We start from the raw sequence: 27492 nt of genomic DNA, 5'->3' as shown, positions 1-27492 counted from the left end.
AAGCTTTTGTTTTAAATTCTGGAGGAGGCACACACAGAACGTAGAATTCAAATCAGCAATTTTAATCTAGAATAATCTAGATTAATCCATAAAAGGAAGCAAGAAGAGCCAGAAAAACAACAACTAAAACCAAAAAGCAGGACAGTCACCCGCTAATAAACAGGAAATGATGATGATGATGATGATGATGAGATCAAATGAAAGAGGTGTTTTAATCCTCAAAACGTTTTAGTGAAGAACTGTTGAATTTTCTGAGTTAGTGATGGATAAAACCTTCAGATGCACCCAAAGTTAAACTTTTCCTTTATGCCATAAAGCGCTGACTGGTTGCTATGGTTTCACCTGGCAGAGGAGAGCTGCTGGCAGGAGGAGTACGCCGGGTGGGACCCAGAGTGGCTGCGGTGGCCCAGCGGGTGCTGCTCCTGAACGGCTGGGTGATGATGGGAGGACTGGGTGGGGTCCAGGCTCTCCATGCTGCCTCTGGAGCTGTACTGGTCCGGGCTCTTCCTCAGGTAGCCCCCCGCCGGATCAAAGCCACCCGAGAGGTCAGTGGTTGAAGCACTGGAGGAAAGAGGGAATAATTGTCTTCAACTGATGGTTTATAATTAAATTAATTAAGCTAAAGATTCACGGTGCGATTTTTCTCCAATAAAATAAATATATATTTTTATAATGATCTATTATTGAACTATTATCTCTTCTGTTTTTACCAGGATTATTTGTACTAAAAATAAATATTCTAAGTTAAACAAACAGAAAAACGAACCAGTGAAATTACTGATCCAAACACTGATCTCTGCGGAACACCGTCTATCGCTATATTTGCTGTTTTGTGGTTTCATAACCTCCCAGCAGTGTTGGTTTCGTCAACAATGACGATGATCCTTGATGACGTCAACATGACGACTCAAAGGTGACGAGACTAAATAAAAATTAGCGGGTGATTGATGACGTTTAAAATGCATCATTGTGCTGTAATCTGCTAAGCACAAAGTCCTGTTTGGCCACACCCCCACCTGCTGTGCATCATTCTGCATGACCACAGATGGATCATGGCGGCCTCATCAGGGAGAAAATAACCAGCAATGATCCGGTACGGCGCGCTGAACTGTAACTCTGATCTTCCAGCTGTGCAGAAATGCGTCTTTGCGCGGCTTAGCTCAGAGTCTGCGCTTCACGCTCCACTCTGATGCTTCGGTCTCAGCAGTACGGCTCTTCCTGCTCTCGCTACTTAATAAACTGTAAGTGGCTGATCATTAGATTTCTTCCAGCTCACAGGAGGCGATGCTAAACATTATTTAATTTCTATCTAAAGAAATCTAAATTATATCCAAAGCAAAGATTTAATTGAATTGTTTATTTTTGAATAAAGATCCAGATGAAAAGGTTCATAGATCTTTGAATATTTCTCTCTCATTTTTCTTGTTTCTATTTAAATATGATGGAAATGTTTCCTTGTATTGTCATTAAAACATTTTCTCTGTTTCCTTTAAATATTTCAACATTTTAGTAGCATATTCATTCACTTTAGGTCTGGGTTGCCATGGGAATTCTCAGAAGTAAAGTTAAAATTTTGTTCTTTGCTTTTTTGGACTGATTCAGATTTTATAGATCTGTGTTTAATGTAGAATTCATAGTAGATCAGGAATGTTTGCTTTGGGATGGAAACCTTGGATGATAAAATCATTCCTTTATTGGACATTTTGTCTGTCTGCTATATTAACCAATAGGATGTGTTGAACTAGATCTGCTATTTTCACAGCTTTTATGTGATACTTTTTTTTATAAAATAGGGCATTATTTAATAAAAAAGTTTATTTGAATTCTATAAATCAAAGTTTTCTGCTATTGTAGCATCTAGGATAGAGCTGTCAGTCTGGGAAAGAATCTGTTTTATGAATTATAACAAAAACCTGAGACTCACAGATAATTGTTGATGGCATTAAAATGATTTCCAAGAATATTAAAAATCATTCAGTTAGAGTAACGGATCCTGTATAAAGCCTGTAAGAAATGACCTGTTTTAAGATTCAATTACCTGAAAAAAAAATTAAGTTTTTTGTTCTAACAGTTTTTTAGAGTAATAACCCACCAACAACTAGTCTATTTATTTAGAGCCGTGGTTGAAAGTGCTGCTTCCCAGGAATGTAAATGTGTCGACGTCACAGTTTGACCCAGCAATTCCTTCGGCCGGACACAATGCAATTACACCCCCAGAGAGGAGGACCGGGTTTGAATCCTTTCTCTTTCTGTGCAGATCTCCTCTAAGTCTCTGGACTTTATCTTTCTACTCGTCCTGCACTACCGAGGAGAGATTTAGATTATTTATAAGTGCTCAGTTTACTAGGAGGACTGAGGAGTGTTGTCATGGAAACCCGGAGCTGGGGGGGTCTCTGTTGGCTCAGATATCAGGGATTTCCGTATTTCTGTTTAAAAGAATCTGTTAGGAAAGGAGCAGCAGATTCTATAAAGTCCAACAAGATTGAAAATAAATCAGCTTTAAAATGCAGCTCAGAAACTTTCCTCGCATGAATTCAGACACTTTTAGATGTTAATGAAAGTTAATCAGTAGAATGTCGACATCTGAATCCTTAATGCTTTTTTAAAAGACTGCCTTTATTTAAAGTCTAAACTATTGCTTATTTGTTTTTATTCTCCCTCCAAGTGGCCAGTTTTCCTTTCAGTCCTGCAAACCGCTGCAAACCGCTGCAAAACGCTGCAAACGGCTCTTCAGCAGCGTTTCTGAAAGTCTTTCTCAGGCAGCATTTTCACTCATTTTTTTCTGCAGCAACAAAAGCAGAAAACACCAAACATTTTGATGTCCGGCAGAAAAAAAAATTAGTTTATCACAAAAAGCGATTCTCAGAAAGACCAGATCTGCTTTGTTAATGTAAAAAATACATTTTGTTTGAGCAAGTTATTAAATATCAGCAAGTATTTCTTTTATAAATATTAACTTATCTGATTGGAAAAAAACAAGAAAACAAAACACAGAAATGTTCAGATTAATGTTCCTGAAGCGTCTCTGGACTTTCAGGACACTTTCTGGAACTTTCCAGCTTCTGTCTGGAAATGTGACGAAACAAAAACAAGGATCTAGTTCCATCACAAGACGATCAGTAATCTCAGTCTTTCTAGAAACTGTTGGTTACTTTCTAAAACTTTCAAGTATCATTTAGAGATTGGATTATTAGTTGTTGCCAAACATATATTATAAAGTAATCTGGTATTTTCTAGTCCAGGAGAGAAAAATGTAAGATTGTGAAATATTTCTGCAAGTTTTGGACAGTAACTTGTTGCTCGTGTTGAAAAGTTCACTTAAGTAACACGAACATTGCATGACATGACAGTAGTACCTGTTAAATATTATGACAGTAACTTACAAGTTCTAGAAATTAAAATTTTCTAGAAATTAGAGTTCTAGAAAGTACATTTCCTGCGGTAACTTGTCTGATTTGTGAAAGAAACTTTCTGCTTCTGGACAGTAACACTTTAGTAAACTACTTTTTCTGAGATTAATCTGTAAGTTAAAGAAAGTTCATTTCATGAGACAAACCTCTGATCTGGTGAAGGTAACCTGTAACTTATAGGTAGGAAAGTAGTAAACTAGGGACGCACGATATTGGGATTTTGGCCGATATCCGATATGCCGATATTTTAAAACTCATGTAGCCGATAACCGATATCGATACCGATGTTAAAGCTGGACAAAAATAAGTAGTCATTGAAAATAGCAGTTTTGTTATCCATTTCTGACACTTTGAAAAATAATATACTCAAATATATTTTCATATGCTGATATCAAATAGATTTTTAAAAACGCGGTATCGATCTATTTTACTTTCAGAATCTGGTGAAATTTCCTCGTTCTGTTTCAAACTCTCGTGATATTTTGCAAATTCTTGTGAGATTTTGTTAGTAAAATAGATCGATACCGCGTCAATATATCAACATATAAAAATATGGCAACATTTGGTGAATTTTCGGGGGATTTCGTAGCATAACGACGACATATAGCAATATTTCATTAGTAAAAGAGATTGATATGCTGTTTTTAAATGGCAATATATCAGCATATGAAGATATTGGGATATTTTAATGGATCAATATTTTTTCCGTCGTCTTTAGAAGTTTTTAAGTCTGTAAAAAAAAAGTTTTTGAGGAAGAAGAAGTAGTATTTTTATTTTTATTTTTTTTAGACTTTAGAAACTCAGAAGCTGATCAAATATCGGGTTAAATATCGGTGGGGGGGCCGATGTCCGATATTCAGTTTTAAGGCCGATACCGATAGGGGGCCCATTATATTGTGCATCCCTAATTAAACAGTTTAATGGGGCCCCCAGAAACTTGGATCAAAACTACTAAAGCCGACGTAGAAGTTCCTCTTTGACCCGCATCAAGATTTCATTTTTTAGACGCTGCGGATCAGCGGCCCTAAAGTACCATAGATCTGCATGTATTAGACGTCTCTCTGCTGCAGCACACCTGCTTTGAGTGTTAGCAGCCGTTAATCATCCTTTCAGATGAGGCGGCTGTTTGGCACCAAGGAGGCACCGAAAACTCAAGCACTGCTGTAGATGCTGAGAATAACGGTGTTTAAGGTTGAAACCGTTCATGGCTGAAAGGCTTGAACTGCAGTCGGTCACCATGAGCCTTCAGATAGCAGAATTTCCCGCTGGTTAAACAGACCAGACAGGATCCTCTCTATTCCAGATCTGTGATTTATAAAAAAGTCGACATTGCTGCCTTTTGTTCCAACAAATACCAACATTTCCAATAAAGGCTGCGGGTGGAAACAGGTGGGTTTGGCTTTATACGCATTTACGACTTGACCTATTTATAATGAAAAGTATGGAAGCCAGTTTCCGCCACTCTGTAAAAAAAATAAATAAAATTATCTCAATATAATGAGATATTATCTCATTATATTGAGTTACTGTCTCATTATAATGAGATTTTTTTTTCTTTTTTTACAGAGTGGCAGAAACGGGCTTCCATAGAAAAGCAAAGAAAAAATAATTACTAAAAAATATCTCGCAACTTAGTCGAAAAAAAAAAAATCTTAATTAAATATTTGAAGCTCAAACAAAGTGGTCAAAAAATAATTTTACAAAACCTCCCGTCCACATCAGACATTTACCAAGCAATCCACCGACACATCATCTAAACAATTCCAAATATGAAAAATAAATTACAAATTTTGGTTCTTAATTAACTTAAGTATTGTGTAGCTACCAGAAGAAGAAAACTGGATTGGTAGAAATTACAAAAAATTTGCATAAATGTCCAGAAAAGCTAATAATGAGCAGATCCTCCCCCTCCATCCACCTACCTGCTGGGGTAACTCTGGTGCCAGGAGGAGCTCACAGAGTCCACCATCCCCTGGTCCAGGTCCAGGTGACCTTCGCTGAGCTTCGTGGAGTGCCAGGAATGAGGGCGAGACGCCTGCTCACTGCGTCTGTAAAGGTAAAACGGAGCGAAGAGTTCAAACATGGACACCAGTGGATTTATGGCGCATTTAGGCTACAGCCGACTGATTTCTGCTATTTTCATTTGGATTAAATAATAGCTGCATGAATCATGACAGCAGACAAGATAGAGGAGAGCAGGAGGCGGGGTTACCAATCTACTCGCTCTGGAGAGCAGAGTTCGCTGCTTTTAGATGTTGTCTCCAAAGTCTCCAGTAGCAGAAAAAAGTCTCTAGATTTGGCGCTAGGAGCTTTTTAGAAATCAAAGTGCTAGAGGGGTCTGAAAAGTGGCTAAATATAGCGACTAAAGCGCTAAGTTGGCAACACTGCTCTTTGCATGGTTTGTTTTCAAATGGTTTGCTGCTGTCTGTTTGGACCTTTCTGAACATGTGCAGCAAATGGACTGATCCAATATGGTGGACACTGAAGGGGGGGGCTGAGACACACTTAATATTATCAGCGTTCTGATGGCATTTTAGCCAAAGGATTTTTATCAAAAACATAATTAATGTGCAGAAATAAGGAAAAGTTGCATTAACCATACATGGAAACAGAGTTTTATGGGGCCCCCAGGAACTTGGGGCCCTAAGCAGCTGTCTATTATTGCTTAATGGTAAATCCCCTCCTAATCATAACCTGAAGAGAAACTGAGTTTATTTTTTTTATAAATGAGGACCTAATCTTCAAAGTAACAGAAAAGGCATCAAATATTTCAGTCTGATTTTTTCTTCCATCATATGGTGCGTTTATAAACAGGAATCAAAACCGGATTTTCCAGTTTCTGACAGATGCAGGTTTCCTTCAGTCAGTCTTTAGTTTTCAGGCAGGTGTTTTTGAAAATGAGCAACTATGAACTTGAACTTCCTCTCAGCTGATGTTTGGGTTCTGATCAGACCTGGACCTGGACCTAGAGCTAGACCTGGACCTAGAGCTAGAGCTGGACCCGGACCCAGCTGCAGGTTCTGGTCCTGGTCTCCATGGTGATCAGTCAGCCAACCTGTCCATTCTGCTGCATTTCAATGTGACAATGCACCAAAAGGCTCCAGTCTGAGACCTTCAGGGGAAACTGGATTTCACTGCATCCGCTCCGGATTCTGAAAGAACGCGGCGGCTGCTCTGACTGTTGATCCGCCTGTTTCTGTTCAGTTTGTCATTTTCTCATGAAGGTTCTGCGGTGAGAAAACCAGAAAGAGGCTCTGCAGCGTCAGCCATGTTGCTCGCCTTTTCCTTTTATCTTTACAGTCCTTTACAAACACATGGGGGGGAGGGGGGGTCACAGACCGCTGGACTACAATATAATATTATCAGCGTTCTGATGGCATTTTAGCCAAAGGATTTTTATCAAAAATAATAATTAATGTGCAGAAATAACGAATAGTTGTATTAACCATACATGGAAACAGAGTTTTATGGGGCCCCCAGGAACTTGGGGCCCTAGGCACCTGCTTAGTATTGCCTAATGGTAAATCCCCCCCAAGTAGATGCAAAATACGTCAGAGAAAGCTAGCAGGCTACAAATAAACGCTACTAGAGAGGCTAGACGTTAAAGTTACAGGTCTAGCTCCCCTAGTGGCCAAAAGTTACATGGTGCACCTTTAACTACATTCTAGCCGTTTACATTTCGTTGCTCACTAGTAGAGAGCAACGAAATTCCCTCTCTGCATTTAACCCCTCCCCTTGGGGAGCAGTGGCTGCCATTGTACGGCGCCCTGGGAGCAGTGTGGGGTTAAGGGTCTTGCTCAGGGACCCATGTCTGGCAGTCTGTGGGAGTGGAGCTCAAACTCACAACCTCAGGATTCCAGGCTCTATACCCTAACCACTAGGCCACTGCTCCCGCATAACTTTACATCTTTAACTAATCAATAAATGACATAATTATGTGTATTTTAGGGTCATGATCTGTTGCTTTGGTATATTTCGGATCCATTGCTGAAATGTTTGAGTTTTCGTAGTTTAAACCTCCTGTTCTTCAGCAAAGACTCTACTGGAAGATTCCTGGAACATTCCTGGAACATTCCTGGGATCTTACTTCCATAAAACAGGACTTTTTTTCCAGACCAATGAAATGCTTGCTATTTTAGAAAGTTGGGAATCTTTAGGTTTCCTCGACAAAAACAAATAATTTATGTGGAAAATATCTATATTTAACATCATGATCCTGAAAACCCTTTACCCAATTTTTATTCAATTGTTCATAATATTTCGAATATACAACAGACAACTTGGGAATTTTATTATATAGATTTAGTTTTATTATTACGTAATTTATATTTTTAACGATATAATGTATATTTAATAAAATTGACCTTATAAATGATATTATGCATATTTACTTTTACAATATTGTAAATTATATCTCTAATTCGATTGGCTATCAGTATAATTTAATTTATAAATTGTATTATATAGATTTACTGTTCAAGATCATTTCAAAATATATATTTTTTTTATTCTCCTTAACATTTCCTTTGTTATGTCTCCTTCAGCATCTTGTACTTGTTTTGACATCAGACCAAATTTTTTAACTGATTATTTCAACCCTTTAGATGTTGACAGTCCCAGCCCTCCGTACAGATGAGTGATTCTGGTTCCTGTTTGGTTTCTCTGTGCTGCTGCAAATCATGCAACCTTTTTTTTTAAGCAGTTAAAATTTTTTAACCTTAAATGAGAAGTTAAATTATATAAATTAGAGGAAAAGTTTAAATTGTCTAAAATAGAAACAAGAAATGATTCAAGAGTTTTGACAGAAGCGTCGGAACAGCTCCTAATATCTTTGTTTTCTATCTGTCATCAGATAAAAGCAGTAAGAAAAATAAATCAATCTAAACATATCAGAAGAGAAATAAACATCTGGTCCTAATAAAACGTTCACCAGTTTGGCAAGAATAATAATTAAATTCAGATAAATGAGTTTTTTCTTCATCAGAAACCCAACTGTCTGCAGTGATGACCAAATCTGATTAAACGTTTTCCTCTTTGGAAAACTGTGACTGATGTTGTGACAAAGCCCAGATGTATGAGTCAGGCCAGGCAGTTAAACATGGCCGCACCCTGTGGTCTGCACACCGACATCCAACCTGAACAGATGCGAGGTCCTTCAGTGAACCAGATCTGTTTCATTTACTGATGATGGCGTCGCTCCAGTTCTTCTGTTCAATGCAGGCCTTGTTTCTGTCATGTGCTGCTGGTTGTGTGAGCAGAAAACCTGCGTAACGCTCAACAAGCGCATCCAAGTCATGCCTTCTATTCCTGAAATGTGTTTGTCTGTTTGCACCCGGAACAGATCAGCATTCACAGGAACAGATGTTTTAAAGTGCTGCAGGGAGTCGTCACTGAATGGCGTCTATTATCAGAGCTGAGAGCAGAAAAACGTTTTATTTTTTCACCATTTGCCCGATCGGCCTCCTCGCTCACGCAGCAACATCTGAACGCTCTCATTACGCAGAGCAGAAGAAGCCCAGAAGGAGAGGATGAAGAGCTGCTCTACCAAAGCGTTCCATGATGTGATCCTGGATGTTTCAGCACCAGAGGCGTTTAAAGCCTGTTTTTGGGGGGGCTGAAGCAACCCTAATTTGAATCAAAGCACCCCTAAAATATGAGCTTTTTTTCTAATACTTTGTGCACTTTTTACAATAAAAAACAAGCAAAACAAAAACAAATGTGACATTGTAAAAACTATGCAGGATTTGGTTATTTAACTGCTTCAATTCTGTTCTGGTTCATCAGAAATAAAAATAAACAATCGGAAAAAAAGAAGTAAAGCAGCCTGATGGAGCTCCTAAACTAAAACGCTGAGCAACGCTTTGAGGAATACGGAAGAGCATTAGGGCCACTGAAAAAAAAAAAAAAAGTTAACAGATTTTTATTTTAATTTTATTTCAGTATAGTATGGGAAAAAAGTCAGAATTCTGACTTTAATCTCAGAATTCAGTCAGAATTCTGAGATTAAAGTAAGAATTCTCAGATTAAAGTCAGAATTCTGAGAAAAAAAGTCAGAATTCTGACTTTTTTCCCATATTAAACTGAAATAAAATTTAAAAATCAGTTAACTTTTTTTTTTCAGTGGCCCTAATCCTCTTCCGTAGAGGAAAACGCTGCATTCAGGTGTTTCTGAAATAATCAGTCAGATTTCTGCGCCTATTGATGGTGTGTTGGTGAAATGTTCACCAGCGAGGTGCTCTAATGTATCTGAGACTGCTTTGTTTGATTATCTTTAAAATCACAACTCATTATTAATATTTACATCGTTAGTAAATCGTTAGCATTTTTCTCAGTTTGTAGTTATTTGAGTTTGTACTGCATTTTCTGATTGCCAGTATAAGAGGGAGGGGCGTAAAGGGGGAGCAGAGGAGCAAAGTGTGCAAACAGACAGAAAGCAGCAGCTGTTAAACCGGAAAAGAGAAATATTTCATTCAGTCGATTATTTTACATTTATCATGGAAGTCATTTTGGGACACAATGAGAAAAATCATTTCATGAAAACTGAGTTTTTCCATGAAATTAGTTGATTTAAAAGCTTTAATCGGTTGGAAAATTCTTCTAAAAAATGCTGCTTTTTGCTTTGCTTGTCGGGTTTTTGGCTCTCAGATACGATGCGTTAGTGAACGATGGAGTCGGTCATTAGCAAAAACACACTGAACACGTTTCTAAATGATATGTAGAAAGCAATGCTCACCCCCCCCCTAAACCTCTCACAGCAAAAAATGTTAATCTAAGTTAGTAATTATTTCTTAAAATAAGTGGATTTTTTCTTAAATTGAGCAGGTAAGTGAGACACTTTGCCAATGGAATAAGACCATTAACATTTAAAACAAGAAAAAAACAACTGAAGTCTCTTATTTGAAGTGCATTATATCTACTTATCTTATTTCAAGGGTAAAAATGCTCATTCCATTGGCAGATCATCTTATTTTCTGGCTTAAATTAACGGTGAAAACACTTATTTAAAGACATTTTTACTCATTTGTAGAATGTTTTTGGGTCCTAGAATCGCCCCGGGTTAGCACGCTTAACAACGAACCAGAAAACACCTGAAACCAGAGCAGAGCTGCTGATAGGCTGAGGAGGCGCCTTCAACCCTTCATCCTTCTTCCATTCATCCCGCTGCCTGAGACTGAAGCAGGATTTCCTTTGTGTCAGTTTATCACGAGTCCATTTCACTGGATCTAAGTAACAATCGATAAATACAATATTAATGAAGTATATATATCTCACTATATCAGCAGCGATGAAAGCAGCTTTCATATTTGAAGCTGTGGTTCAGTTCTGACGGATGCGGCTCATCAATCTGGGAACGGTTCAACGGTTCCACCGTCGTTCTGCAGGAGGGACGGTTTTTTTCAGAGTCCATATGTCTGCAGATTCAGGCCGACATCAGAGCGTCTGATGCTCAGGAAAATTACAGAAAAAAAAACAAAAAATAAAGAGCTCCAACCTGTGTTAGCGGATTACAGGTTAAAGGTCATGAGTAGAAAAACGCAGCAATGAGAATCGGATCAGCTTTCTTAGTCTGATGGTTCCTCCGCAACAAAAAACAACACTGGGTTGCAGAGTTCTGTCTCATTACGGTGGCCCTGAAGTGCAAACTGCAACTACAAATCTAAAAGCGCAACTACTTTAAGGAAATCCCAATTACATTAACTTACCAGAAAAGGTAGGTACCAGTGGGAAACATGAGACATCGCTGATTGGACAACGGCGCCGTTTGACCCTTGAACCGGAAGTCATTCTGCCTGCTGCGGCTTCTGAAAACATGGATATTGTCGGCGCCCCAAACATAGCCGCTGTTATCCAGGAATATTTTGAATCAGGACATACGTACGAGGTGATACTGGATATGCTCAAGACTAATCACCAAATTTCAGTTAGTTTGCGTACACTGAAGACACACTTAAAAGAAGCTGGACTGTTCAGATGACGCAACTTCCGGTTCAAGGGTCAAACGGCGCCGTTGTCCAATCAGCGATGTCTCATGTTTCCCACTGGTACCTACCTTTTCCGGTAGGTTAATGTAATTGTGTTTTCCTTAATGTAGTTGCGCTTTTAGATTTGTAGTTGCAGTTTGAACTTCAGGGCCACCGTAGTCCCATTGCACCAGATGTCAGACTTCCTTAGCATCTCCATGCTCCCCCTGACTCAGATCTGAATAAACATCGGTTACCATGGCGACGCAGACCACACACTGCTGGTCATCTCCGTGTCACCAGGTGACTCTGAACCCATTCCAGATAAATGCAGAGAAGAAACCAAAGCATGGATGAACTAAATGTTCTTCAGCTGAATCACAGTTTCTGGACCAAAGGAAGAACGTTTCAACGTTAGCATCCAGCTTCAGCTGATCCAGCTAGAAGCAGCAAACAGGCTTTGAATCTGGGTGCCGATGATCTGGGCTCGTTTTTTGGCCTCAGATTTGAGAAACTTTTCCTCATTAGGAAAGAGATCCCAAACACACCAGCAAACCTACAACATCACCACAGTGTTCAAAGTCCAGAGCTGGTCCTGATTAAATGCTGTGGGACCTTCAGAGCGCTCGGCTGACCTGCTAGATATCTTCATGTTGATGTTTGGGATTTTTCTTTGCTTTCATCTCTGATGAACATTTCCAGCTCCTCCTGCAAATGTACGATAACTTTACAAATGAAGTCCTGCTTTTGTTTGCAGCAGTTAATCTCTCAGTGTTTTATCTGAGTGCTGTGATAATCTCAACCTGACCATCGTCACATTGAACCTACGCTGCTGCTCGGTTATTTATCCGCGCAGATAAACAGGAAAAGGTTTTATCTGACACAGAGGACATGAAAGCCAGAGTGTCTCTGAGCCACAGGGACCTGGGGAATGACAGGACGTGACTGGAATGCCTTCAGAGCTTTTATCTGGACGTTTGCAGATAGTCATCCTCACAGTTTACTCCCGGGGGGGGGGGGGGGGGGGGGCCTTTGCAGAAGTACAACCAGCTAGTTCAACCTCTAACTCTGTGTTCTCTTTGCTTTTTCTTATCAGAGTAGCTTCATGGTTAGAGGTTATCCTGAGCTATCTCTATAGTTCTGCTGCTATAGGCTTAGACTGCTGGAGGACATAGGGACCCCTTTTTCATCATTCTGCTTCATTCTATCTCTATTCTCCCACTCTGCAGAATCTGTTAGTTCAATCTCTAACGTTCTGCTCTCTCTGCTTTTTCTCATAGTAGCTTCATCTGGTCTGTTCCTGTTTGGCTGTGACTCCATCCTGGAGAGAAATATCAGCTGTGCTGCTGCCATCAACACCTTTGTTTCTAGATGTTGGAGCTTGGCCTGTTTTCCAGTGTAGTCCTGTTTCTCTGACTGTGACTAACTGGATGTGCTCTCTTCATCCTCTGACATGGGAGCTGGCTCGGAGCTCGTCTGCCTGGCTGTGTGTTTCCTGGACAAGGCCGCCTCTTACAGTCGGCCTCAGCAGATGGCCGCTCACACTGAGCCTGGTTCTTCCTGTTCAAAGGGAGTTTTTCCTCTCCACTGTCGCTACAAGCATGCTCAGTGTGAGGGATTGCTGAAGAGTCAATGAGTCGATGCAATCAGCTGGTTTTCCTTAGATAGAAAACTTTGAATCAATCTGACTGGATGATCTCGTGAACTGGAAAGTGACCTGAGATGACATGATGTGAATTGGAGCTATAGAAATGAACTGAATAGAATTGAATCGTTCTTGATCTTTGACCAGCTTCCACAGCATGATGCTGCCTCAAACATGCTTCATGGATTGTTGAGGCCGTTAGTGCTGCACCTTCTATGTAGACCATCATCTAAATGACTTTGGATGAACCTTTCTGATAGTAGTTGAGTCCAAACCTCCTAAACGTTTCCCTGCTCTCCTCCACCTGCCTGTCATCCAGAAGGCAGGTCTGCTGGTGGTCCGTCCTCCCTCCATGTTCAGGAAGCTAACTGACCCTGCTGGAGATCTGCTGAACATTATTCGAGGCGATCAGAATAAATCAATGACTCTCTTCTTAGAACTGGTCAGAGAAAAGATCCGACTCCTTCCTCCTTCCAGCTAAGCAGGAATTGGAGTCACTCTGTCAAACATGTGGAAGTTCCACAAAGAGCTGACGTCATGCCTCATGACGCCGCCGGCCTCAGCGGTGTGAGAGCGAAAACATCATGGCGGCTTAACTCCATGCCAGAGCTGAGCTTCTCGTTTACATACGTGTAGCATGATCTAATCAGCGACAAGCGGCAGAGCTCAACGGTTTCAAACTTTAGATCACCCCCCCATCTTTTCAAAAGTTGATCAAAGAAAAGTCAGTTTCAGTAAAACAAACTTTAATAAAATAAGCCATAGTATTCTTTAAATAGAATTGCTCTGTTTTAAAGTGTTCTTGTTTTAAGTTTAACTGTTTATTCAACAGTTGCTATAAAAATGTTTATAAATTCTGAAAAGTAGTTACACTCACCCTCCTCTAGGAGGCGCACCCTACAGTTTGGACCCACTGCATTAGATCGTCTTATTAAAAATGTTTTTGATCCTATTCAAGCTTCCAAAAAAGCTAAAGTTCATTTTCCATTCATGACCTTTGACCTTTAACCTCCTGACTGAGGCCTACAGAAGTTGAGCTCTTTAGTTTTGTGCTAAACCCCTCCTGGGAAGACTGCTAGCTGTCACCAATGCTTCTCTCCTACCATGACACCGCCACCGCCGTGCTTGTCAGCAGTAATATTTTCTCCTCTGTTGAAAAGCGGACAGTTTTCTGGGGAACAACAGCTGCTGTTCTGCCCAAAGATCAGCGTTTCTAGATGCGTCTTCACTGGTTAAACAGCTACTTCTTTCTTCGTAACACCGATTAGCAGCGTAGAAACATTCCTGATGTCCCAAAAAGTAAAAACTTCTCCATTCCTGAAGACATTTTGGGTGAAAACATTTTGCTGAAACACTGGGCGTGTCTCCGTTTACCTGGAAGTGAACCTCAGCACTTTAGAGATGAGGCCAGACGCCAGCTTGTTGACGCTAGTTTCCGACGGCGACCGACACAGCGCCCCGTCCGACCGCCCCAGATCCAGTTTCTTCTGCTTCTTCCTGAGCTTCCTGCGGTAGAAAACCTCCAGCAGCTCCATGGATGCAGATCTCAGTCCGATACGTTCTGGTTCCTTCTCTCTTTTCTCTTCTCTCTTCACCTTTATGGGCTCCCAGAAGGTTTCATTTGCTCCACCTTCAGACCTTCAGGGATATTTGGTTAAAATTTTGCCAACTTATAAAGTTCCCAGACTTTCCTCTCCAGTGACCTGATGAACTGATTCTCCTTCTTCTGCTCTATCTGCTGATGAACTCCGTCTGCAGAAGGCCAATCTAATCATTCAACAAGTTTCTTGCAGAATCTTCCCAGAAAAAGTTGCATCATAGTTCAGCTCTTATCAGAACCTCCTTCCTCTCCAAACCTCCAGCAGAAACTCTCCTCTTCTCTCCACCATCCTCACATACGCCTCTGTCTTGGATGGAGCCTGATGGGCCGAACCGTGTCGTCCCCGCCCCCCCTCCTCCCCCCAGGTCCCCAGCTTGTTAAGCAAATCGAGCAATCAGGCGTCATTAGGCCTCCATATGATTAAAGCGTGAAGTAAACATCCTCGGCACAACTTGGTCTGGAAAGCAGCCGTTGATCTGAGAGCACGAGACGTCAGAAGGCCGACAGGAGAGGAGGACAGATGGGAGGAAGGGAGAGGAAGAGGGAGACATAATGAGACGCTGGACAGGGAGGGAGGGAGGGAGATAATGGTGGCTAGATTGTTTGGGTGGAGACGGGGGAGAAATAGGGCAGCGATTGGACTGATAGGGAGGAAATGCCGAGACAGATAAAAGGTGATAAAAAAGGCACTTTTTAGTTTAACGCTGAAGCAAAAAGCCTGGAAAAAGTTTGGGATGAAAATAGAAATGATAGGAATTAAAAGTGAGGATGAGGAGGAGGATGGATGATGAGGAAGAGGGAGGACAGACAAACAGGAGGACTGTTTTAAATAAAAATAAATAAGCCTGGGGAAGAGTCTCATGATGCAGGATGTGATATCTGATGAGAACAATGACCTGATTATTAATGATGACTCAGATTATCTCATGGATCCCAAAGCTGCTTGGTTAGTGAAACACCTGGAAATGTCCAAAGTTCTGTGATATTTTATAAATATAAACATTTAGAGAAGATTTTAAAGACACAGAGCTGACAGGAAGCAACGTCCAGACGCCAACAGCACCTCCATGCTCCCCTACCTCAGATCCTAACAGAGATGGGAAGTAACGAAGTACAAATACTTCGTTACTGTACTCAAGTAGATTTTTCTGATATTTTTACTTTACTTTACTACTTATTTTTATGGCGACTTTTTACTTCTACTCCTCACATTTTTACACAAATATCTGTACTTTCTACTCCTTACATTTTAAAAAATTGTCTCGTTACTTTAGTTTTGAATCATTTCAATGGAGTTACCGTTATTATTTTTCACGTCATCAATACCAAATTCAATCTAATTGGATGGGAATCTACGTTGCATTTGACGCACCACTACAAGATGAATCGACAGATTCGGCGGTATTCATTGGCGGCAAATCATTGCAGCTCGGTGGCGGTGGCGTTAGCATAGTAGCATGGACGACGAGATGATTGAAAATGAACACAACGGAGATCTAGTCCTATTGGCAGACATCCATTTAAAATGTAGGCAACGGCATGAAAAAAGTGGTTTCTACTTTTACTTTTATACTTTAAGTAAATTTACAAGCCTGTACTTTGTTACTTTTACTTGAGTAAAGAAGTTTAATCAGTACTTCCACTTTTACCAGAGTATTTTTTAACACAAGTATCTGTACTTTTACTCAAGTACGGAAAGTGAGTACTTTTACCATTTCTGGATCCTAATAAACAACATCCGTTACCATAGCGATGCAGACCATACCCAGCTGTATGCGACCATGTCAGGGGATCAACAGGGTCCTCAACGCAGCCGACCCGGGTTCGAATCCGGTTCTTTTGCCGCATATCTCTCCCCCTCTCTCATACCCCCTTTCCTGTCAGCCTTCTGTCAGAAAAACGAGCCTCTAGTGCCGTAAAAACTCAAAAAAAAAATTGTCAGTTTCACTATAGCTCTGGTGAATTTCAATGGTGAAGTCCTCTGGAAATCTTCAATAATTGTTGTTGATTGCAGATGTGTCTAGTAGTTCCCATTGATTTAGCTTGTAAAGCGGGGAGAATGGCGCTAGGCTTACCGCACCGTGACGTCACTGCTGGAAGATGGCAGGAGGGAGGGGCTACTATATTTGGGCAAAAATGGCCGCTCCCAGACTTAGTGATCGCAATGAAAATTAGCAGTTTTTATTTTTTTCCCTGAATAAAGCTAAATTCATTATAATCACCGCGAACGCATTAGTTTTAGGTATAAATAATGTTCCATTGTTTATTCTTATACCAAACTTTTCCTTTAACGTTTCGCTGCTTAATTTCTCACGTTCTCTTGTTGTTTTTGACGGTGAGTCGTATAAAATGGTTGCGATGGCCTGAAATGAAATGCGATGTGATGTATTTTCACGAGCCCTAGAGATGTATGCTAGGTCCTGTAGCGCTAGCTCCATGCAGCTAAAACAGCATTAGTCACGTTAAATCTTTTCAGTTTGAAATTGATGATGTAGGAATCAAAGAGGCGATGAAGATGAGGAGGAAGAGGGGAAAGAAGCTAATGCTAGGAGATGCTAACCCAGATTGAGAGCTATGCTACAAAAAGCTCCAGTTTCTAACTGAGGCAGCGACTCATTAGCCTCGTGAGACCATCCTGATCTCGCGAGCTTTCAAGGTTTCACTCGCTAATCAGTCTGGAGACTCTCCGTTGAAGAAAATTTGGAGCCGTTCACCAAACGAACGTCCAATCAGCGTTGGCTTTGAGGCGGGTTGAGGTGTGACGCAACGAGAAGCGCGACAGTTCAGTCTAAAGAACATGGCGGCTTCAGCCGGTGAAACTAGCGTTAGCGTGGCTATCGAGCAAGTTTTATGGGAATTACAGAGTATTTCTTCACTGAAAGAAGAGCAAAACACTGCTCTGGAGGCTTTTCTCAGAGGAAAAGATGTTTTTGCTCTTCTCCCGACTGGTTTCAGCAAGAGTTTGATCGATCAATTGGCTCCTCTTCGTCGTCGCTCTGTTAGTACATCATATGCTTCGTTGATCTGATTGGTTTATTTGGCCCGTCTATCACCAACATAGGCCAATCAGCTAACCAGTATTTTCACCCCTTCCCAAAATTACTTTAACGGAAGGTTTCCAGATGGATATACGGAGCAAATCCATCTGGCGGAGTCAGGTTAGCGACTCGTAGCGGCACCGTCTACATTTAAACCATAAAAACTACTTCCTGTTTTTACTCTGAAGGATGCAGTCCAATCAGTCTGTACAGCGTCATCTACCCAGCATGCTTTGCACAGGTGGAAATATTGGGACCTCTATGGGTGGAAAAATTACAAAGAATATATAACTTTTGAAGTATTTATACATTTCCTTGTATCAGAAATGGCAACTTTTAAGTTCAGGAAATGAGTCCAACGTGTTTAACTAGTCATTGATCCCTTTAACATAGAAGGTGAGCAGCAGGCAGAACATTGAAGACACGGTCCTAGATTCCTGATCAGCGCTGCCAGGGTGATCTGATAGTCCAACCCTGGACCAGAAGCGTTCATCTGGGAAAGCTGGACCCAGGAAATCAAACGGACTCTGGAGATGCTCAGAGGGCCTTCAGAATGATGATAGTAGATGTTTCTGCAGAGGATAGGAGGCGAATGTGGCTCCCAGATCAGAGCATTGAAAATATGGACCTGTGAGCAGAACGTTCTCCAGATCTGAGCTGGAAATCTGTGGAAAATTCTTCAAAAGCAAGAGAAGAACCAAGAACATGACGACCAAACATGTCATCATGACCCAGGATTCAGCCCACAAGTTTCCATCCAGCGTGAAAACACAAAAAAGTCCAAATTTATAATGAACTTAATCACATCTGTTTTACAAAAACTAAAAACATCAAAACCCAAAAAGCAACATTTTGGATTATAAACACCCCAAACTATTAAAAAGGTTTGTCGGTGGAACAGAATCCAAAGAATCCGCTCCAAATATTTCAGTTTCTATTTTAGAAAAACAAACTGAACGGACCGCCATGTTTGCAGGATGGGAGGGTGCGTCCTCTGATCATGAGCTTATCTGTTGCCGTGGGAAACTGATGCAGCCCATAATAATCTCCCTCCTGATCTGCAGGGAAACCGAAGGTGCAGATAAAGTCAGAATAAACGGCTCTGATGATGGAGCAGAAAAAGTTCTGTGGCCCATTTCTCTACCTGCTTCAGAACAGAACCGTGCAAATAAAAGTTCAACCCTCTACGACCCGAGACCTTCTGCGGTGCGCTGACCACGCTCTGCAGGAACGTATTCACCCCGAAAACGTGGAAATCTGAATAAACTGAGATCAAACGCACAGTTAGAGAGGCTAAATGCGATCACACTGCAGAGCACAGAACCAGTTTGAAACAGGTTCTGGTTCCCTGAATGGAGGAACGGGCAACGGCCTAAGAGGGGTAGACAGAGTGTGTGTGTGTGTGTGTGTGTGTGTGTGTGTGTGTGTGTGTGTGTGTGTGTGTGTGTGTGTGTGTGTGTGTGTGTGGGAGTATTTGTGCTTTACGCAACCATGAGGTGATGCTGTTTTAGAGGAATGTGGTGATTCAGCCGAAGAAGCATGTAGGAGGAACGAGACACAGAGGTCCACAAGGTAAAGGAGGGAAGGAGGTGTGGGAGGAGAGGAGGCGAGGATAGGAAGCCATGAAGGATGGACGGGGGGGGGGGGGCAAAGAAAGGAAAACAGGGATAAAACAGGGAGTCTGTGTTTATAAATCCGTCTATCTTTCCTCTGCAGATTAACACCCAGCCTCAGGGGGCTCTGATGGCCCGCTTCCTGTTCTCAGGTTGGCCAATAGGAGGCCGGCGTTCCAACCCTCCAGGACGGCGTGCTATCTGATAACAGTGTGTGTGTGTGGGGGGGGGAGAACGGAGCAACAAACAAGCTGCAGCTTTAAACCTGGAGGTGACAACCAGGATATGAACAGGAACAACAGCACCCCCCTGAGGCAGCCATGCATACTGCACGCTCACTGAGGATGAGCTCCATATTAGGCTGGAACCAGCTGGATGACCATGTTAGTATTTATAGACTGTTAGTGGGTACGGAGCGACCAGACGGTGCCGGGTCGGCCCGGTTCTGGAGACCTTCTCCTGAGGCTTTCTGCTGCTTTTCAGTCAGATGTCAAATAGAAGAAGAAGAAGAAACAGGCTGTGTTCATCAGAGCCCTTCTAGGTTCATGATCATCCAACATAGAAAAACATAATCAGAGTCGATAAAGACAGGATTTCATTAATAGAAGGAACTAATGTTTCCACAAACAGCCACCCAGGCCTGACAAATGCTGGAGCTAAAGCAGAACCTGTCTAACTACATGAAGTAGGCTTATGGAAGCTGCAGGGAAGCCCAGACAGAGGCTGATGAACCAGGGGAGAGAGGAGAACCTTCCTGTTGGCCCGACAGCCCGAGATATTCTCACACTTCTGACCTGTTCCACCTAAAATGTGTGTGTTGGTTCCGGGCTTCAGTAAAACCTGCAGGACAATCGTCGGTGAAGCTAGATGGTTTTTCTGCTCAAACCAGAAAAACCCACGAGAGTCTGACTCTGTCACGATGATGGAACGGCGCTAACATTAGCCCGCCTAGCTAACACCGCTGTCGCTACCCGATCCGTCGCAGAAGCACGATCCGTCCTGCGCAAACAGAATAACTTCCTGCTAGGCAATACTTCCTTTTTCTTATTTTTTTATTATTTATTGAATATTCTGAAAACGAAAAAAAAACAACATATAAAAAAACACTTAAATATCCTTTGGAACGTTACTGTGATGTTCTGAGCGTGTGCGATGATGACATCACAGGACGGTGGAAAGAATGGAAAACGTTTCCATTACTTCCAGAAAAGTCTTCAATATTTTCTATACAATTTAGTACAAGTATATAAATAAGTATTTTCAGTTTTGTTATTACGTAGTTTTTCTGCAATCCGGTTCTTACTATTCTGTCGCAAGGCAAGGCAAGGCAAGGCTAATCTATTTCTATAGCACAATTCAGTACAAAGACAATGCAAAGTGCTTTACATGATTAAAATACAGGAAAATAAACCAGAATCAAAGCAAGTAGGAAAAAATAAATAAAATAAATGTGTTTTTAGTCTTGATTTAAAGGAACTCAGGCTTTCCGCACTTTTACAGTTTTCTGGAAGTTTGTTCCAGATAAGTGGAGCATAGGAACTAAATGCTGCTTCTCCATGTTTAGTTCTGGTTCTAGGTATGCAGAGCAGGCTGGATCGTGCTTCCGGGACGGATCAGGTAGCGACAACCGCTGCCGCATCGGCTCTAATCTACTCAGCGGTGGACGAAGTACTCAACAGAAGTATTGAAACTCATCGTCAAATCTTACTCAACTGCAATGTAATAATTTCATATTTAAAGTACTTCCAGAAGTTCTAATTCTAAAGATGACCAGACTTTTCCTTTAAATAAATTATTTATTTTCTTTATTTGAATTTGTAGAAGGATGTTTAATGGTTGGTTGATGGACCCGCCACATTTCCGCCGAAAACTTGATACCACCTAACCTGTTAGCCAAGCATTAGTGAGGTTAGTTCTACCCTAAAAACAGCCTTAAAGAGCAGGCAGACAAGTGTTACTGTCGGTTTTTTAATCCCTAAATCTCATATAAGAAGACAGAGAGGGTCATGTTTGTTAAAAGAAAAATGTGTTGAGCCCAAAAATAACTTAAGATTTTCCATTTTATCTAAAAGCAAGTTGATTTTTTTCTCATTTTCTATAAGATCACATCCTGCTTCTACCAAAACAATGAAAATGTGATAAAAACTTCTGCGTTTTTTTGTTTTGTTCATGCACCAGTGGCTGCAGAGCACTCCAATAATCAAACAAACCATTCATAAACGACATCATCATTTTAGAACAGCCGTTATTCATTTACTCCACTGATCTTTGGTCAAAACATCAATTTGTTTGGTCATCGAAAACGTTTAAGGGTGAAAAAAGGTCAAACTTTAGCGCGCTACTCCCTAACAGCATCCTTTCATTTCTTCAGGCTGTTGGTCCGTTAGGCGCTCAACAGTCAGCGTTCCAGAAACTAAGGAGACAACGTTTCGTTTCCATGCTCTTCAGCTCGGGAACAAACAGGGATTCTAACAGGAAACAGACACTGAATCCCATTGAGAAACGGAAGCAGGCAGGAAATCCCGACAACGTAGGTGGAAGAGCCCGGTAGGCGAGGGGTGAACTTCCTGTTTCACCTTCTGGGCTTCAGACAGTGAGAGACACAGTTTATCATTACTGGAAGGAAGAATACCAATCAGGAAATCCCAGTTCCTCTGCCTGGAAGAGGAAACCCTGCTGACCAACAAACAGAGAAATGGCTCACCGGTTTCTGATGCGTAGCTGGACTGCTGAACATCGCCGGTTCTGATTGGACGATTGGGTTTCCCGTTGTGGCGGAGGGGACAGTGATGGGGACTGGAAACAGAGAGCAGGAGGAGGTGAAGGGAGAAGGAGAGCAGCCACGGAGTCAGGTGATGTAAACTCCTCCACATATCCCGGATCCAACTCCCTAAAGTTAGAAAGACCAGAAAAAGAAAAGTCAGAAATTCATAAACATTTGCTATCTGAAAAAAACCCGCCTACTTTTAAGGCTAGGCTTAAAACTTTCCTTTTTGATAAAGCTTCTAGTTAGAGTGGCTCAGGTTATCCTGAGCTATCTCTATAGTTCTGCTGCTATAGGCTTAGACTGCTGGAGGACATAGGGACCCCTTCTTCATCATTCTGCTTCATTCTATCTCTATTCTCCCACTCTGCAGAATCTGTTAGTTCAATCTCTAACGTTCTGCTCTCTCTGCTTTTTCTCATAGTAGCTTCATCTGGTCTGTTCCTGTTTGGCTGTGACTCCATCCTGGAGAGAAATATCAGCTGTGCTGCTTCCATCAACACCTTTGTTTCTAGATGTTGGAGCTTGGCCTGTTTTCCAGTGTAGTCCTGTTTCTCTGACTGTGACTAACTGGATGTGCTCTCTTCATCCTCTGACATGGGAGCTGGCTCGGAGCTCGTCTGCCTGGCTGTGTGTTTCCTGGACGGGGCCGCCTGTGGAGCTGGTTGACAGTTGCCTTTTGTATCTATGCTTCTTTTTCTATGTCTGCTTCTGTCTCCTTGAACCCCAGTGGGCCTCAGCAGATGGCCGCTCACACTGAGCCTGGTTCTGCTGGAGGTTTCTTCCTGTTCAAAGGGAGTTTTTCCTCTCCACTGTCGCTACAAGCATGCTTAGTGTGAGGGATTGCTGAAGAGTCAATGAGTCGATGCAATCAGCTGGTTTTCCTTAGATAGAAAAGTGGAAAGTGACCTGAGATGAGATCCGTTTCTAAAATCCAACCTAAAATGATCCAAGTTTGAATTTGTTCAGCTCAAGGTTAGTTTTCGTATTTGGAATATAAAAAATATAAAGACATCATTATTAACCTTTCAAGTTTTCAAAAACCTACAACGCAGCAATAGAGTTGATTCCTTCCCGCCATCATTGCACCCCAAACAATTCCCTCTAACGACCCCCCTTTCAGAGACATAGACAGGTATGGGGCATTGCAGGCTAACAAAGAAGCCAAACGACCCCCATTCCAAAGGGGGGGATCCGTTCATCCGTTTCTATTTGCATGTTTTCTAAACTAAAACCAGGCTTTGTTGGGCTGCTGGATAAAACCTGGAACTAAACGCTATTTCTGACATTTGGAATTAAAAAAGTTTCCTGGATGGAAGAGAAACGTCTTCAAACTTGGAGACAAAGTCCACTGGATTAATTTTAACTTTTTTGGAATCTTTATTCCTTTTTCTTTAAGGAATTTGGTCAAATATGTAACTACAAACAAATGTTAAAGACGTCCCAATGCTAACCAGGGCTTAATCTTAAAGAAGGATCTACTTATTGCTTAACTGTGTGAAAATCTGCACTTTTAAAATCTCTTTAAACCCTAAAGTGAATTCCCATGGTCTGTTTTGCCTTTCAGCTCCCCGTTTACTGTTATTATTCAAACATTTGTGTTCAGGTTTCGCTTTGTTTTTTTCCCTCTAGTTGGATGTTGCTAATCTACAACGTCATGAACTTCCACCATACATATCTGCTTCATTCTGGTTCAACAGTGCTCATCACAACGACCTCCAGAGCCAAAGGTCAGCAGGGATGGAGGTCAGAGTTCAACCTGCAGGATGAACATGGAAGCTGATTCCCTTTGAGACTTGAACAATTACAACAACTCTGAGTAAATCACCGAGCGTGCAACAGACAGACAGAGAAACCTTCAACTGATCCGTTTCTAAAATCAAATCTTATCTCCTGCTTTTTTCCCAATTTTCCCCGACGGGAAGGAGAGTTGTTTGCATCGGAACAGCCTTCAGGTTACGAACACTAAACCAAAACAGCAGCTAAACTGGGATTCATTTCTCAGAAAAATGTTCTTGCATTCCACCAAACCATCTCTAGATCTTAATTGTCATTAATAATTGCTTTGCAGAAAATAAAAAACACTGAAATATAACTAAAAAAGCATCACATAGACTTACCCTAAAGACTGCCATTCTCAGTAGAATAGAAAAACAGCCTGACTCTGCAAACGGCCCCAAATATCAGACTGAATCCTGCACTGCAAATTATATAAATCCAGGTAACTCTTTTTTTTTTTTAAATAAGGGCATTTTTTTGTTATTGAGGAGGTAAGTGAGATACTTTCCCAACGGAACAAGACAATTTCCCTTTAAAATAAATAATTACATTGTCTTATTTCAAGTGCATAATATTTAATTATCTTATTTTAAGGGTAATAAAAGTTAATTCCATTAGCAGATCATCTTATTTTCTTACAAATTAAGTGTAAATATACTTATTTTGAGAAATGATTGCTCATTATAAGAATGTTTTTGCATGTTTTTTTACATCTCGTTGCAGGTGATGAAGCAGACTTAAAATGTTTTGTCATTATCTCCTTTCTCTTTTTCTTTCATCTTTTCTTTTTTTCCTTTTTCTTCTTCTTTTTTTCTGCTCCATTTACATTGCAGTGTCCATATAAACTGTAAAACTCCCTGCATAATTATAATAAAGCAATTTATATGCATGAAACAAGTGGAGCAGTATGGCAATTGCCATACTGCTCCACTTGTGAAAGTAAAATCTGTTGGGCTCTTTTTGGCATCAAGACAATTATTCTTATTGCCACATTGCCAGACAGGACACTGTTAAAGAAAAAAAAAAAAAAAGAATGTTTTTGCAGTTTGAATTCCTTCTTAACCGCACATTTTGCAGTTAAGAAGGAAAAACATTCTGATAATGAGCAATCATTTATTAAAATGAGTATATTTACTGTTTTTTGCACTTTTGTGCAGAGAATGACAAGCATTAAAAGCGTCCCTCTGCTGCTTGCCTTAGGACTTAAGAAGAAATGAGTAACCAGGTGTTCTTATGAAGGTGTTCATGTAGACCTGATCACCAGCAACGCTGCTACATCTGGAAACGGAGGGATTGGTGGAGCAGACCGACGAGTTCACACCAGGACAATGAAAAAAACCTCAGCAATGAGCTTAGAGAAGTCATTTTGATTCAAAACTGAAATAAACCTGAATATCATCAGCATAAGGTGATGAGGTAATAAAATACATTTTTTAGAGCAACACACAACGGCATCATATGTTTTAAAAAACTTTCCTTTGTGGATTTAAACCTCAGTAACACAGACTGTCATTAATAGATATGGTTACGTTTTAATGATTTTCTTTGGTCTTGTTTTAAAAAGGTAAACAAAACACTAATTGATAATTATCGATATCTACTGATATAAAATGTTTTTATTGTTGTAGATTTTTCAGCTATGTCGTACAGTCCCAGTTCAGAGCAGGAAAAGGCAGAAAGACGGTCAGCTTTAGTTAATCCTGGATGAATTCATTAGCAGTGCTCAGTTTTCAAATAACAGGAATGTTTAGACTACCGAAAAGATTTTGGATGCGAGCGGAGAAATTAGTCTTCTCCGTAGTGCGTCTGGGCTCTGCCTTAGAGACAAGGGGAGGAGCTCAGAGTAGAGCTGCTGCTCCTCCACATCGAGAGGAGCCAGTGGAGGTGGGTGGGTGGGTGGGTGGGTGGATGGATGGATGGATGGATGGATGGATGGATGGATGGATGATGGATGGATGGATGGATGGATGGATGGATGGATGGATGGATGGGTTGATGGATGGATGGATGGATGGATGATGGATGGATGATGGATGGATGGATGGATGGATGGATGGATGGATGGATGGATGGATGGATGGATGGATGGATGGATGGATGGATGGATGGATGGATGGATGGATGGATGGATGATGGATGGATGGATGGATGGATGGATGGATGGATGGGTTGATGGATGGATGGATGGATGGATGATGGATGGATGATGGATGGATGATGGATGATGGATGGATGGATGGATGGATGGATGGATGGATGGATGGATGGATGGATGGATGGATGATGGATGGATGATGGATGGATGATGGATGGATGGATGGATGATGGATGGATGATGGATGGATGATGGATGGATGGATGGATGATGGATGGATGGATGATGGATGATGGATGGATGGATGGATGATGGATGGATGATGGATGGATGATGGATGGATGGATGGATGATGGATGGATGATGGATGGATGGATGATGGATGGATGATGGATGGATGGATGGATGGATGGATGATGGATGGATGATGGATGATGGATGGATGATGGATGGATGATGGATGGATGGATGGATGATGGATGGATGATGGATGGATGATGGATGGATGGATGGATGATGGATGGATGGATGATGGATGGATGATGGATGGATGATGGATGGATGGATGATGGATGATGGATGGATGGATGGATGGATGATGGATGATGGATGGATGATGGATGGATGGATGGATGATGGATGGATGGACTTTGGGTGAAATCAAGTCTTTCCAAGTAAACAACCAAGTAAAGGTTCGAGTCCAATTTAAATCCTTGGTGCAAGTTAAGCCACAATTCTCAGAATATTTTTCTAAGGCTAAAATCATGAAATGTCTGGAGTCTGATTCGAGTCCAAGTCATCCTGACTTGAGTCGCCTCTACTTTCGTTGTTTCTGGTCCAGAAGGAGCAAATCCTTCAGGTCAAAGACTCGCTGCAGTCAGTCGGGTTTGCTTAGATGGAAAACTTGTAGATGACATGTATGTTGATTCGGTGCTACGTAAATGCACTAAATAAAAAATAGAAAACATTAAAAAAATAGAGGAATCATAAGAGCCATTTTTAATATAGCCTTGACCGAAAATAAAGATCCAATCTGAACTTTATCAACAGTAATACTGACATCCTAGTCATTAAGTAAATGTTAGAATGGTTTCTGTTCTCCACCCAGTACGTCACACAGGTCCAATCTGGATAAGAACAACAACCAACACACAATGCAACACAAAAACACACACACACCCGGGCTTATGTCATTAATAGAAGACATTCCGCCGCTGCAGAGCTCAGCCAGCGGACATGGTAACCCTAACCTGGAGCACACAGACAGGTGCGCAGATAAAAGGCCATTAAAGTGAAACCAGTCGAGCTGGTCCCAGGAATGTTCGGCAGCCACAAACACCTTCAACTCTCCAGAGCAGGAGGGGCCGAGTGTCACATTCACTTTCCATCTCATTACACACAAACACGCTGCAGACTTTCACTCCCCGAGATAAACGGCCGAGTTCAACCCAGAAACACTGACTGCTAAACTGTGCTCACCGCTGCTGGATGCCGGGTTTTAGGAATTTAAATCTCAGCTGGTCCTTCATCACTGCTGCACTTTATGGGATGGAAATGTTCATTTACTGTCTGAAAAGCTGTACTAAC

General features: G+C 41.3%; 1 protein-coding gene across 3 annotated transcripts in view; it reads right to left on the bottom strand.

Annotated features, from left to right (window-relative positions):
- The window catches only part of shroom3 (shroom family member 3), a 92186-nt gene that overhangs the window by 32261 nt on the left and 32433 nt on the right, over positions 1-27492 (bottom strand). For 2 of the 3 annotated variants that reach the window (XM_038287141.1, XM_038287143.1), the window contains 3 exons: positions 21972-22157; positions 5333-5458; positions 343-561 (listed from right to left, as the gene is read on the bottom strand). In XM_038287141.1, the coding sequence (XP_038143069.1) occupies positions 343-561; positions 5333-5458; positions 21972-22157 (531 nt within the window). Of the gene's footprint in view, positions 1-342; positions 562-5332; positions 5459-14390; positions 14597-21971; positions 22158-27492 lie in introns of those variants that run through there. The other variant, XM_038287144.1, reaches the window with a different exon arrangement.

The sequence above is a fragment of the Cyprinodon tularosa genome, unplaced genomic scaffold (assembly GCF_016077235.1).
Source record: "Cyprinodon tularosa strain WSP-4 unplaced genomic scaffold, ASM1607723v1 ctg236, whole genome shotgun sequence".
NCBI lineage: Eukaryota > Metazoa > Chordata > Actinopteri > Cyprinodontiformes > Cyprinodontidae > Cyprinodon > Cyprinodon tularosa.
The sequence above is the reverse complement of the archived record's forward strand: the minus strand, read 5'-3'. Positions and strand labels throughout refer to the sequence as shown.